Raw genomic sequence first — 15,268 nt, 5'->3', positions numbered from 1 at the left:
CATTAACAAGAGACTTATCCAAGTTCAAGACATATAGATTTGCGACTTGACTACCGTTCCCAATCATTAGGTCCTGAGTAAGAGCATGTATCATACATTCATCAGAAGTAAAACTCACTTTAGACTTCAAAGATTTAGTGATAATACTAACACTTAGCAAGTTAAATTTAAATTCAGGAATATGCAACACATTATAAAGAGACAAAGCATCAGTAAGTTGAATATAACCAGTTTCCTCTATTTTAACTGTTTGACCATTTGGTAACATGATGACTAGCTCCTGAATCTATAACCCAAGCTCTAAAAGACAACTCAGTTTCATGAGGTATAGAAGATGTCAACATGTCATAAAAAGTGAAATCATATAAAGATAGGAAAGTACCAGATATCTGTGAGATAGAAGGTACATAGTTTGAAGTCGAGACTATAGCTTTGTCAGGGCATGAAGTGATACTGGGAGATTGAAGCTCGGCACTGAGGTAAGAAACCATTTGTTGGAGTTGATCATTCGACATTTCTCCATGCACTTCTGTCCCCATTTGATCCTTCTGATCCTCAATCTGTCCAGTACTCGCCAAGTTTCTACTTCCAACATAATTGTTCTTCTTAGCTCTTGGATGACCAGGCGGATATCCATGAATTTTGTAACACTTGTTCGTAGTGTGACGAACTCGAGAACAATGAGAACATTTGGGCTTTTGAAAGTTTCCTTGAGCCATCAGAATTGAGTTTTGATCTGGAATCACCGCTTGAGACTGGAAAGCAGTAGGAGGTGGCTTTGGCCTAGAAGAAACTCCCACCAATCTTTGACTCTCATCTTGATCCAACATGTTATAAATCTCATTCAATCCTGTTCTAGGCTTCATGTTCAGCATCTGACTTTTGATACTATTGAATTCATCATTCAATCCCATGAGGAATTGTATCACACGACTCGTATCAGCTTCTTCAAGCAACTCCTTGACATGATCACAATCACACTTCTTCACATTTCTAGACTTAGTGTTGGCTAGCTGTTCCCACAGAGTCTTCTTCTTCGTGAAGTAGCTTGACAAATCAAGTTGACCTTGTCTCAAAGTCATTATAGCTTGTTCGAGTTGATACCTTCTTGGTAGATTATTCACTTTAAATCTTGTGAACAAATCATCCCATATTTCTGCTGCATCTTGATAGTATAAGATACTATCATAGATTTCCTTGCTCACAACATTGAGAATCCATGACTTCACCATACTATTGCATCTACTCCGGATCTTGAAATCGTAATCACTCTCACATGGCCTAGGTAAGGATCCGTCAATGAAACTGAGTTTGTTCTTAGCATCTAGACTAATCCTCATCGCAATCGACCAGCTATTGTAATTCGTTCCATCAAGAGCATGAGCAACAATCATCAAACCTGGGTGATGGGACGATTGAAGACTTAACGGACTGTCGAAAGTTTCTGATGACTTCGACGCAGATCCGTGAGTTCCATATCCTTCCAATTTGAGATTACGTTGTTGTTTCACCAATTCCACCTCTGGATCTTCAAGCACGACTGATCCGCGAGTGATCCTCATTGCAGATGTATCGATCTCAGGTGTTTCACTCCGATTCCTCAATTTCCCCCCTTTTTCACCATTTTCGCCAAAATCAACGATGCAGAAGATGAACCGATGATGATAGAAACGATTTCGTCGATGTGATTTGCGGAAGAAAAACTCTGATACCATAATAGAGTTCATGAGCAAAGAGATTTTGTGAAATGATTTTTCTCATTAATTCCTTAACAAACTTTACAATGTTTATCTATATACAACCATTTACAGTAAACCGGAACTAATCTAAACCGGAAATCTAATCTATTAAGCTTAACCAAAACATATTAAACCAGCTTAATTATTCACTCCTAATACTATCTTACATAACTTTTCCGACGAAACAATCTTGAAACCTAAAAGAACTGGACATATACAAGAGAGTATCTCCTAGCTAGCGAACGAAACGGCTTCGTTAGAGTAGAAACAGGGGAAATGGGAAAGATTGTAATCATGCATGTATATACGTACCTCCATTGGTGTTTTCCGAGTCAGACAGTTCGACTTCCATTGAGTCGTCTTCATACGAGTAGGAAACTTTGGAGTTGCTGAACTCTTCTTCGGATGATTCAGGTGGAGTGTTGATCGGAACAGCCGCCATCGTCGTCAAGATTTAGTTCGAAGAGACTAGAGTTTGTAGAGAGAAACTAAAAGAGCCGATGATTCATAAAGAAGGATAGACTCCATATTTATTTATATTGTTGTTTATTTTACAGAGTATTTATAATGAAAATATAAAACGTTTTTTTTTTATAGGAATTTGTCCCAGCTGACGTGGTGGATTTAAACGAGGGAGATGGAAATGGAAGTACAACCAAAATAAAATTCATTAACTTAAATTATATGGGAAAGCTGAACAAAAATTAATGTACGCATAGATCAGTTAAAAAAAAAATCTTAGTTTTTATCTTATACTTTGTTCAAAAAAAAAAAAAGTTTTTATCTTATACTAATGAATGAATTTTGATCAGTAACTTATTTAATTACAATAAAGAAGTAGATACAGTACCAAACTTCTTGGAGAATTTGTTAAAGAAAATTTTAAAATCTATCAATACTCAAATAAATATATTAACTAGATAGTGACCCACGCTGTACAGCGTGGGGAAATATTTACGTAAATTTGGATTTGTTTGTTACAAAATAATAGTAGATTATTTATTTAATCTATACATTTTACAAAATTATTTATTTAATTTACTTAATTTTATATTCTGATTTCGACCTGTAGTTGGTACTACTATTTTGTTTTGGGTGCAGTGTTAAATTCATTAATTATAAATTCGGTAAAGTCTTAAAAAAATTTACAAAACATGTATTGACCCGTGATCTGGTATTACAAATTGATGTGAACGTGTTTAGAGATCTTAATATATCAAATTTACAATAGTGATTGGTGTTAATATTAACATCATTGCAATTGTTGGCATAACATGTTAGTATATATTAACTTTATATGTGAAAATTATAATCAGATTATATGTTTATTGTCAACATTGTACAGCTAATATTTTTTATATAGTAAATATTGTGTATAAAAAAATAAGTTTTAGCCAATTACATGTTTGTTATTATTTCCTAAGATTTCTGAAACAATAAATAAAATCTGTTAAATAATTTCATTAAATAATTTTAAAATATTGTTTTATTTTTTTGTAAACAAATATAAACTTTTCTTTTGTTAGTTATTAGATTAATTAAAATGCAATAGCATTTTCGTAATATGCCACATTAAAGTTGATTAAAGTTCTAACAACATTATTTAAATAAGTATCTATACTATTATTTTTGCAGCAGTTTTTGCTCAAAAATCAGTTTTAGAAATTTTTTACATTTAATATCATTTAATGCTTATATTCATATCCAAACAAGTTTAGTTAATTCTCTCTACTATCCTTATAACCAAACAGAATTAAAATATTTTAAATATCTATATATATAGTATTCTATAATTTTAATATAGATATTTAGAAGATTTATTTCATATTAAAAAAAATTATTCTCCTCTCATCTTATATTGATTTTAAAATTTAAATGTAGTGAATCATCATTTAGTACATAAAATTGATAAAAATGTATTTTTCTGTATATGTTGTGATTTGAATTTTTTTAAACGAACATATATTACTCAACTAATATAAAAAGTGTGTGTTCAACATACATATATCGTAAATTTACCATATATAGTAAATTATAGAATTTTAAGAAGTTTATAATTTATAACTGATATATTAAAACTTAATAAAAAGTTTAAAATTATGAATATTTAAACATATTAATTTTTCAAAATAACACAAACGAGTTATATTACATGACGGGTTATATGATATTTCATGATTGAAATGATAATACTAAAAAATAAAATATCTTTAATATGATACTTCATTACAGGTTAAATCCTTATTTTACTATTTAACAACACCAATATAAAATATGTCGAATCAAACTAATTTAATTAAGATTGTATTGAAAAAAATTATTGTGCGGTATACCACGAATAATATACTAAATAACTTAAATTAACAAAACGTATATTAGCAAAATAGGAATTAAAATAGTACATTAAAAAAATCAAAAAAAAATTTGCCAGCGGTATACCGCGGGTCATAATCTAGTATAGATATATTTTTAAAATATAAGCAATGTTGTATTTAGGCCTGGGCATAAAAACCGTACCCGAATACCCAACCCGGAACCCAACCCAAAAAACTGGGTTCGGGTTGGGTACGGGTTTGCCTATAAAATCCTATTGGGTTCTATTTTTATAACGCTCGCGAACCAAAACTGTGCGTTTTGGGGAGGGTGTCGATCGAAACCATGGTGGTGTCGCTCGACACCACTTCATTTCTGGTTTGACCAGTTCGATTTAATTATCGATTTTGGTCGGTTTGGTTTAGGAAAAACCATAGAACCGAGTTATTTAAGTGAGAAAACGACCTAGGTCGTGTTTTGGGGTTTTGTCTCACGCCGTTTTTGAGAGAATACAGAGAGAAAAGGAGAGAAAAGGAGAGAAACAGTTCTTATGGTTTTGGAGAGAGACTTTGTGAGATTTGAAGGCATTTTTGGAGAGATCTTGCTGTGGGAGTGAAGATCCAGGGTTAGGAACGTGGTGGGAAGGTTGTTGTGGTGGTAGCTTCGTCTTTTGGGCTTAGATCTTATTGTTTGGCTAAGGTGAGTGCATGACCATGGCTTATCTAAGCTAAAATCTCTGTTTCTATGATATTGTGTGTTGTTTGGTTGTTTGGAAGTTTTTCGTAGCTCATGAGGCTTGGATTCGTTCCTGGGATCGTGTGGGACGAAAAGGAGAAGTTTGGAGGCGAGATTCGGAGGTTCTGTTCGAAGGAAATCACTGCTTGACAGTGGTGTCGGTCGACACCAACGCGAGGACGGCTCGGGGACTTAGCGAGTGTCGGTCGACACCATGTGGAGGTGTCTGTAACGCCCCCAAACCGTCCTATGGCCGGACTAACCACAGACTGGCCCGATGGTCGTCACAATCAGACGTTCGCCTGCGATCCGGCCGAGGTTCCACCAACGAATTAGGTTCCCCAGCCAATCCACTGGCATCCGTCTATCCGCTACGTATATCCCTTAGGCTTTGCAACCCTAGGTCTATATGCGGTGTTGCTGGATCCGAAATATCTGCGTAGACAGCTCCACTTGTCCGATTTATATATGAAAATAAACGATTTATTATATATAGTAATGAATTTACAAAATTTAAACAAACACGAATCAAAAATGTTGGATCCAACTTAACAAGAAACATAGTACAATAAAAATCAACAAAAGACAAGAAAATATCCTATCTGATCCATAACACTCGGTACTACCCACCTAACTTTCCCTGCAAGAAAAACAATTGAGGAGAGGGGTGAGTAATCTAATATTACTCATCGAGTTGGGTGACCCTTCTAACATGCTAACCCTTTAACATGCTAACATCCTATAACATGCTATCTCCCTATAACATGCTATCTCCCTATAACATGCTATCTTCCTATAGCACGCTATCTCAACATACCAACTACCCCACAATCAAAGCACGCAATGCGGAAGCATAACAAGCAACAAACACACAATCAAGCAATTAAGCAACAAGCAAGTAGGTGGTAGCGTTAGCAGCGTGGCAGCAGGTAGCGTTAGCAGCGTGGCAGCAGGTGCAGCCGAGAGGGCAGCAGGTGGCACGGATTGAGCAGGCGCCACGGGTATACACGGATGCAGAGACTGGTGGAACCAGTGCCGGGGCGATCACATGTATAATTTCTGGTACTTGTCTTTGTGAATTATTAGTAAGTTCAATTTTTATGTTGTCATGTGATAAAGTGTTAGGTTCTCAACACATGAGGTTTGTGTAGGAACCTTGTTGGTGGGCGGGTTTAAGTCCCACGGTATGTTTGATTCTGGAGCTACTCAAACCTTCATTACCCCAGAGTGTGTAAAGAATGCGGGTATCATGGGAGATCCTGGAGAGCATGCATGAGTTGTCAGAATTGTTGGAGGCAAGTTTCTGAGAGTTATTGGTCGAGCGAGGGGTATCGATATTCAGATCGCATGAGAGTCTTGGCCTGCGGATTTGCTTATCAGCTCAGTGGAGTTGTAAGACATTATCTTGGGGATGGACTGGTTGCATCGGCATATGGTAGATATGAACTGTCACTGGGGTAGAGTGGAGTTTGAGTGCTCAGGAGGGAAGTTGGTTTTTTAGGAGATTAGACCGACTTTGGAGAGTCTCGTGATCTCGGCCATTCATGCTGGGGAGATGATCGAGAAGGGCCGAGAGGCTTATTTGGTTACTATATCGATGCCATAGTCAGTGGGGAAGTCTACGGTTAGCGGTATTCAGGTTGTGGAGGAGTTTGAGAATGTGTTCCAGTCATTGCAGGGATTACCACCTTATTGGTCTGATCCTTTTACGATTGAACTAGAACCAGGGACGACACTGTTATCCAAGGCTCCTTACATGATGGCTCTAGCAGAGATGGTAGAGCTGAAGAAGCAGCTAGAGGATTTGTTGAGGAAGGGATTCATCCGTGCTAGTGTATCATCGTGGGGAGCGCCGATGTTATTTGTTAAGAAGAAGCATGGGAGTTTCCGCTTGTGTATCGATTACAGGGGTCTCAACCGGGTCACTGTGAAGAACAAGTACCCTTTTCCGAGGATCGATGAGTTGTTGGATCAGTTGAGAGGTGCTACTTGGTTCTCCATGATTGATCTGGCGTCGGGTTATCATCAGATCCCGATAGATGACGCAGATGTGAGGAAGATTGCTTTGAGGACGAGGTATGAGCATTTTGAGTTTGTAGTGATCCCGTTTGGGTTGACTAACACACCAGAAGCGTTTATGAGATTGATGAACAACGTGTTTCAGGAGTTTCTGGACGTGTCTGTCATCATTTTCATCGACGACATCCTGATTTATTCTAAGAGTCCTTAAGAGCATGCAGTGCATTTGAGGGCAGTTCTGGAGAAGCTGAGGGAGCAGAAGTTGTTTGCTAAGTTGAGCAAGTGTAGTTTCTGGTAGTGTGGGATGGGTTTTTTGGGTCACATTGTGTCTGCGATGGGGTTTCTGTAGATCCGGAGAAGTTTCAGGATATCAAGGATTGGCCTAGACCGCATGATGGCACGAAGATCAGGAGTTTTCTTGGGTTGGCAGGTTACTACAGGAGGTTTGTGCAGTGGTTTGTGAGCAGAGCACGCCCTATGACTAAGTTGACAGGGAAGGATGTTCCTTTTGTTTGGTCACAGGAGTACGAGGAGGGCTTTGCAAGCCTGAAGGATATGTTAACTACTGCTCCGGTGTTGGCTTTGCCTGAGCAGGGGGAACCCTATTTGGTGTATGCAGATGCATCCAGAGTTGGTTTGGGATGTGTGTTGATGCAGCATGGGAAGGTGATTGTCTATGCTTTGCGGTAGTTGCGGAAGCATGAGGACAACTATCCTACTCATGATTTGGAGATGGGTGCTGTAGTTTTTGCCCTGAAGATTTGGAGATCTTATCTTTATGGTGCAAACGTTCATGTGTTTACAGATCATAAGAGCCTAAAGTATATATTCACTCAGCCCGAGCTGAATTTGAGATAGAGGCGGTGGATGGAGCTCGTGGAGGATTATGATTTAGAGATAGCCTATCACCCTAGTAAGGCTAACTTGGTTGCAGATGCCTTAAGTAGGAAGCGGGCGGCTTCGGCTCAGGAGCAGGACATGGAGTCTCTGGTAGGAGAGATCAGTTCGTTGAGCTTGTGTGCGGTTACTCAGGAGCCGTTGGGTTTGATTGCAGTGGATAGAGTAGACCTCTTGAGCATAGTGCGTTTGGCTCAAGAGAAGGATTTGGGGCTGGTGAATGCCTCAAAGGATGTTGATTCAGAGTATCAGGTTTCGGCTAATGGTACTATTCTTTTGTACGGGCGGATTTGTGTGCCTAAGGATGAGGAGTTGAGGCAGGAGATCCTGAGAGAGGCTCATGCGAGCTTGTTCTCTATTCATCCAGGAGCGACTAAGATGTACCGTGATCTCAAGAGGTACTATCACTGGGTCGGGATGAAGAAGAACGTGGCTAGTTGGGTTGCGAGGTGCGATATGTGTCAGCTAGTGAAGGCTGAGCATCAGTACCAGGTGGTTTGCTGAAGAGTCTTCCCATTCCAGAGTGGAAGTGGGATATGATTATGATGGACTTCGTGGTTGGTTTGCCAGTGTCCAAGACGTTTAATGCTATATGGGTCATTGTGGACCGGTTGACTAAGTCGGCACATTTTCTGGCCATTAAGAAGACTGATGGAGCAGCGCTCTTGGCTAAGAAGTATGTGAAGGAGATAGTTAGGTTGCATGGGTGCCAGCGAGCATTGTGTTTGATAGGGATTCCAAGTTCATTTCGGTGTTCTGGAGGGCATTTCAGGCATATATGGGCACTAAGGTGCATATGACTACATCTTATCATCCCCAGACAGATGGAAAATCAGAGAGGATGATCCAGACGTTGGAGGATTTGCTGAGGATGTGTGTGTTGGATTGGGGTGGCCATTGGGCAGATCACTTGAGCTTGGTAGAGTTTGCTTACAACAACAGTTACCAGGCGAGTATCGGGATGACACCTTATGAGGCTTTGTATGGGAGGTCGTCTCGTACATCGTTATGCTGGACTCAGGTGGGGGAGAGGAACATGTACGGGACAGATTTTGTTCAGGAGACCTCAGAGAAGATTCGGGTTCTCAAGCTGAACATGAAGGAAGCTCAGGATCGACAGAGGAGTTATGCCGATAAGAGGAGGAGAGATCTTGAATTTCAGGTTGGAGATAGAGTGTACCTCAAGATGGCCATGTTGCGGGGTCCGAACAGGTCATTAACTGAGACTAAGTTGAGTCCGAGGTATATGGGTCCGTTCAGAGTGATTGAGCGAGTTGGACCAGTAGCATATAAACTGGAGTTACCTGAGGTTATGCGTGCATTCCATAAGGTTTTCCATGAGTCTATGTTGTGGAAGTGTCTCCGTGAGGATGATCAGTTGTTGGCTAAGATTCCTGAGGATCTTCAGCCTAACATGACTTTGGAGGCGAGACCAGTGAGGGTTCTCGGGAGGAGGATCAAGGAACTTCAGAAGAAGAAGATTCTTTTAATAAGAGTCCTTTGGGACTGTGATGGCGTTGAGGAGCAGACTTGGAATCCTGAGGCGAGGATGAAGGCAAGGTTTAAGAAGTGGTATGAGAAGCAAGCCGCTACTTGAGCTTGCCTAGCCTGGTCCCATCTGTAATCCGTGGCTGGAGCGGGAATGGAGTATTCCAGCCCATCTCTCTTGTTTACTTGGTCGCTTGGGGTGGTTGGTTGTTCGACTAAGTAACATGATGAGGTGGTGTTCGGGGTACCAAATTTTCGTGAGGCGGTGGTTTAAGGGAAGGTTTCCTGAGTTAGAAGTTTCTAAAAGTGGAAAGTGCTAAAAATGGAAATTTTTATGTGAGTTAAAATTTATCCATTTTTAGTGGCGGGGAGCCTTGGAGGGGCTTGTGTGGCCTTAGTGGCGGACTTTTGAGTCATTTTGCCGAGTGTGGCGGTGTTTTGAGACTTTGTGTGGCATTTGTGGCGGGCTGTCTAGCCATTGTGTGGCATTTGTGGTGGGTTGTTTAGCGATTGTGTGGCCTTTATGGTGGGCTGTTAAGCCAGAGTGCCTGTTTAGGCAGTCCTTCGGGACATATGGTCTTTGTGACTGTCCTTCGGGACAGATGACCTTTGTGGCGGTCCTGTATAAGACATTTATTTGGTCTTTGTGGCGGTCCTGTTTAGGACATTTGTTTGGTCTTAGTGGCGGTCCTGTTTAGGACATTTGTTAGGCCTTTGTGGCGACCTGTGGGGCAGTGAGATGAACCTTTTGTGGTCATGAGGTATTCCAGTGAGGGGATATGTGGTTGGTAAGCCATCATGTTGTCTTACGCGAGCCACGGGAAGGAAACCTGGATAGGGATAAGACTCAGACGTGTTCAGAATTGTTTGCTCGCGACTCTTGGGGGGACTTCGGTTCTCCTAGTACCGTCATATTCTAAGACTTTGTGGCTTGGGAGTGTGGTTGGTATATCGACTTCGGATGACGATCCGGGGGCGCGCTATAGGGTGGCAACCCGAGAGACGAGTATTGGACTTCCTTATATATATTAAGGCATGCAGGCTTCGGCCTGATGATGAGCCAATAAAAACTCAAGGTTTAGGCCTATAAGTAAAGGAAAGTCCAAAAGTCGAAAGCAAATAACGCTTGGAACGTGAGTCTATCGCCTAGAGGTGACCTTTCGTAGATCGGTCCGAGGAGTGCGGGCCGTGGAGAAGGTAGCACAGGAGTCCTTGGTTGAGGTTTGTTTGAGATTCGAGGACGAATCTATGTTGTTGGGGGAGAATTTTAACGCCCGCGAACCAAAACCGTGCGTCTTGGGGGAGGGTGTCGATCGATTTCTGGTTTGACCAGTTCGATTTAATTGTCGATTTTGGTCAGTTTTCTTTAGGGAAAACCATAGAACCGAGTTATTTACGTGAGAAAACAACCTAGGTTCTGTTTTGGGGTTTTGTCTCACGCCGTTTTTTAGAGAATACAGAGAGAAAAGGAGAGAAACGGTTCTTAACGTTTTAGAGAGAGAGTTTGTGAGATTTGAAGGCGTTTTTGGAGAGATCTTGCTGTGGGAGTGAAGATCCAGGGCTAGGAACGTGGTGGGAAGGTTGTTGTGGTGGTAGCTTCATCTTGTTATGAGAAAATTTTATTTTCCAAAAGAGTGGATGAAGACAACAAATTCCATGTTGCTAAAAATTCCTAAAATATATATATATATATCAATTATAATTTACATGTTTATTATCTAATATCACCCTTTTCTATATAATATTTATTACTCACAATAAAATCTTTTCATCTTGTTATGAGAAACATTTTCTTTTCTAAAAGAGTGGATGAAGACAACAAATTCCATGTTGCTAAAACTTCCTAACATATATCCATTATGATTGACATATTTAGCATCTAATATCACTCTTTTTCTATAAAGAATTTTCCTCAAACGGTTTTCTAACATCATAAACCTGAAAACATATTACATATAATTAAATATTTTCTAACTAATTTCACCGATAAGATTTTGCATTTATGTAATATCTTAGATATATTTTTTAAAAAGAAAATAGTAAACTAACTAGAAAAAAGCAAAACATATATGTGAAATATAAGCAAAACATAAGTAAAATACTTTTACATGTGTTATTTTATAACAAATAAAATAGACTCTCAAATGTCATACCATCTCATTTTTTTTGTCACACTAGCTTTTTATTAGTTTATTAAAAATTTCTTTTTTTTTTTTAATACAAATTTCATGTATTATGCCTTATTTGAATAATTTGAACCTCTTATTTTAATATATATATTTGTTTAGAAAATTTTAAAATCTATCAATGTTCAAATAAATAGATTAATATCAACAAATAATTAAAAGAGATTAATTCTTTAAAGAAAATTATATGAAAGCATATTTAGTCATAATTTTTCTCATTTTATTCACATTAATTTTAGTAGTGATATATACATATATTAATCAACATGTATTTTTTTCATGAAATCAATATTTATTGATAGCTTATACATACACATTTATTTATTTACTCTTTATTATTCTAAAATGAGTTAAATGTGTAAAATCTTCTTTCCTACAATTAATTAATGATAACTCTAAAGTTAATAATCCAAGATTATATCCATATTACTATATATATATATATATATATATATAATCTAAATTATGTATTATCATCGCCCAGAAAAAAATAGAGGATAACAAACATAATAATCCTAAGACAAATATAATATCAGAGGATATAGTTGAAGAGATCTTTTACCATCTTCCAATAAAACCACTCGCTAGATTCAAAGTCTTGTCAAAAAAATGGAGATCGATGATCGAATCAGCCAATTTTTCCCACAAGCGACTCGTTCGTACAGGATTACTAACCCCTAGTATGAAACTTCTAGTTGTTACCCAACAATTGTCAGCCAAGTTTGATAAACAAGATTCAGACTCAACAACTTTGTGTTTGGATACTTTTTCTAGATATGATGATCACAGCAATGGAAACTATTGTCCTTCTTCTTCTAGTTACTATACTTTTCCTGATGATCCAATCGACAAATCTCAAAAAAAAACTATTCAAGTCTTGGGCTCTTGTGATGGATTGGTCTTGATTCGTATCTACGATGATTTTAGGTACATTTACTTGATCAATCCGACGACTAAAGAACACATGACACTTTCTCCGGCATTTTCGCAATGGCCATTTACTCTTAAAGTCAGGTTAACCGCAATGCTCTATAGAACATGGAAAGACGTTTCTCAACTAGTCTTGCTGAATTATGAAGATGAATTAGTGAAGATGATCCCGAGACTTGCTGGATTTGACAAAGATATTGTTACAAAATCATATAAGGTGATTTTGATATATCCAAGAGTTAAAAATTGTGATTGGGATTGTTTCAAGGCCAAGATCATACCCTTCGATAATGGTAAGCAAAGAGACACATGCTTTTATTGTTTAAATAATCGTATATTCTGCAAAGAGCAATCATCAGTCTACGCAAATGGATCCCTCTTTTGGTTGACATTAGATAATACGTCGCACAAACTTTCAATGCTACTAGTTATCGATCTTCATACTGAAAAATTTCGATGGATATTGTTACCAAAGTGTTACTCCCATTATGCTACTAGTATAGAAATGTGGAGTCTCAATGATCGTTTGTGCCTCTCAGATTTGCTAAACGGTTCAGATTTGGGCGTTTGGAGTTTACAGCAAGAATATCCTCCTGATGAGAAATGGGAGAGAATATATTGTATAAGTACCAGCCAGTTACATGAAAAGTATTGTATGCTTGGTCTAGCGGCTGCCTATTTTGGAAGTGTTAGAAAGAATCAATATCAAGTTTCTTTGGCTAGACAAAGAACAATTTTTTTTTTGCCGACAATGATTTCTCCTGCAAATTTGATGCTTTGATGTTGTTTTTACTTTCACTTGGTCAAATCAAAACTGTTAAATTTTTAACAATATTATATATAATTTAAAAAGAATGTTTAGATTTATATTTATTATAAGTATATTGTCATTTCTATTTATTTTAGCTATTTTAAAAACTGTTGTCATTTCTCTTTTTCTTTTTAAGCTTTTCCTAATCAATATATTACATATTTGGATATACATAGTTATGATGAATAAATACAATATTTTGAACCAGTTTTCACGATTTTCAAAACGAAAGTAGGGATAAAGAGAATTATTTGAAGTGAAGACTTACTGTAAAAAAAGCTTCCTAGATGTGATTTAACTAACCAATTTGTTGACAGTGAGAGCATTTAGGAGGAACCCATAGGTATTTTTACTTACTATCACATTGATAACTTGACTTAACTAGCTCTTTAGTTCCAGTTGACCAGGCAGCGGTTCGGTAAGGTTGGCTACACGGGCATGAGCTTCACTATCATTTACCAAATTCACAGTGAAATCATCTCCATCTATAGGTTTACCCTAGAGACCAGCTATCCAGGCTCTGACCCACCCTATGTGCTAGACTGAAAGGGAAACTATATATTTCAGTTTGCATATCCCTAGACTTGTGACAATCATTATCTAAGCCGATGGGCACTCTGACCTAAAGAATCTACACAACTCTAAACAGAATCTGAAACATCTAATACAATCTTTAAGAATGCTTGAGTTTGATGAATCGCATTAAAACAACTACTACAATCTTTAAGAATGTTCTGAGTTTGGTGAATCATATAAAAAAAACTAAGTTGATCTCAGACAAACTATTGTGTCTTAACATGAAACTAATATCAGTTTAAAATTATAAATAATATAAATAATTAAAATAGTTTGAGTGATCTATGTTAGTTATCGTATTCAAAATGGTGAAATTTGTTAAACAAAGTTATTTCCAAAAAAAAAGAAAAATATTAATCAAGTGCTCAAAATTAAAATATTGTATATTTAAGAGAAATGTATAAGGTTACTAGAAATAAAACATATTAAAGAAAACTTATTCTGAACATCACACACACCAAAAAAATAGTGAAAAATACTAAGAAAAAATTGGATAAAGCCATTTGTAATAAAAATAATTATAATAGTAGTGGTAGATTGTAGAATTTTAATTAAATTTTAAAAATAATTTTACTTTTTGAATAAATACACATATTTACAAGTTAGAATAATCTTATGAGTTTGTAGATTTAGGAAAAATCAAAATAAAAAAACATTATATAAAAATATAGTAGACTATACATATTTTAAAGTCGAAAAAATTATATACATGAACATAATTTTTCTTTTGTTAAACTGTTAAGATAAAATGTAATATTTGATGTTATAATGTGGTGTTTATGGATGGAAACGAGTCTAATTATGAGATTCATTACTAGGAAGCAAAATTTATGTGTAGTACAATACTATCAAAGAAACTTGACGACAAAGAGTAGTGGGTATATTCTCTAAGATTTCGTTTAGGTCTATGTTAGTAAGTAATGATCACTTAGACGATAAAAAAAGAGTGTTAGAAGATGAAAAAAATGAAAAATAGTTATGATATGTCTTCATAATCAAAATAATATAAGTGAGATAATATAATTTGAAAAGAGAATAGATGCAAGAGATGATGAGTGTATACCGAAAAAAAAATTGTTAAAAATATTTAAAGAAATAGGTAACTAATATATCTCTTAATACAATAAATTTCACATCTATATAGATTTATATATTTAATGTTGTATAATTATAATTAAATTCAATATTTCGTATTAATAAAAAAATTATAGTCCCGCGCGTGCGCGTGTTATAACCTTAGTTGGATGTGCAAATCCATTATTTTCTTGCGCCACTTGACCAATCTCTATTTGGTTCTGAAAAATAAACAAATTAACTTTTAAATGTAATATTTAGTTAATAAAATCAAAACCACTTCAACAAACAGTTTTTAACTTTGCAAAAACACTTGACTCCTGAAAACTATTTAGCAAAGTTTTACTTGAAAAATCGTCTGTTAAGTTATTTTGTAACCACAAGTCAGACGAATACTCTAGTGGTTGTTGTTGCAGGATTTGGTGTTGTTGTTTTTGTTGTTGTTGCTACTTACATAAAATACATGAAATTACATTTATTAGAATATAGATTACTCTCCG

At 36.7% G+C, this 15,268-nt stretch overlaps 1 protein-coding gene and 1 pseudogene across 2 annotated transcripts; one reads left to right on the top strand and one right to left on the bottom strand.

Moving 5' to 3' along the window:
* Positions 1-50: 50 nt before the first annotated feature.
* Positions 51-2,181, bottom strand: LOC147925796 (uncharacterized). Its single transcript, XM_087492777.1, has 3 exons — positions 2,052-2,181; positions 383-1,705; positions 51-85 (listed from the first exon to the last, which is right to left on the bottom strand). Exons 1-3 carry the CDS (start codon positions 2,179-2,181, stop codon positions 51-53), a joined length of 1,488 nt encoding a protein of 495 aa, XP_087348903.1.
* A 9,682-nt stretch (positions 2,182-11,863) lies between these two features.
* LOC104753781 (putative F-box protein At1g71320 pseudogene) lies at positions 11,864-13,207 on the top strand (annotated as a pseudogene). Its single transcript, XR_015585464.1, has one exon. The product of XR_015585464.1 is annotated as a putative F-box protein At1g71320 pseudogene (transcript).
* Positions 13,208-15,268: the final 2,061 nt, after the last annotated feature.

The sequence above is a fragment of the Camelina sativa genome, chromosome 16, assembly GCF_030686135.1.
Source record: "Camelina sativa cultivar CO46 ecotype springtype chromosome 16, ASM3068613v1".
Classification (NCBI taxonomy): domain Eukaryota; kingdom Viridiplantae; phylum Streptophyta; class Magnoliopsida; order Brassicales; family Brassicaceae; genus Camelina; species Camelina sativa.
Note: the sequence above shows the minus strand (reverse complement) of the source record. Positions and strands in the feature narration are given on the sequence as shown.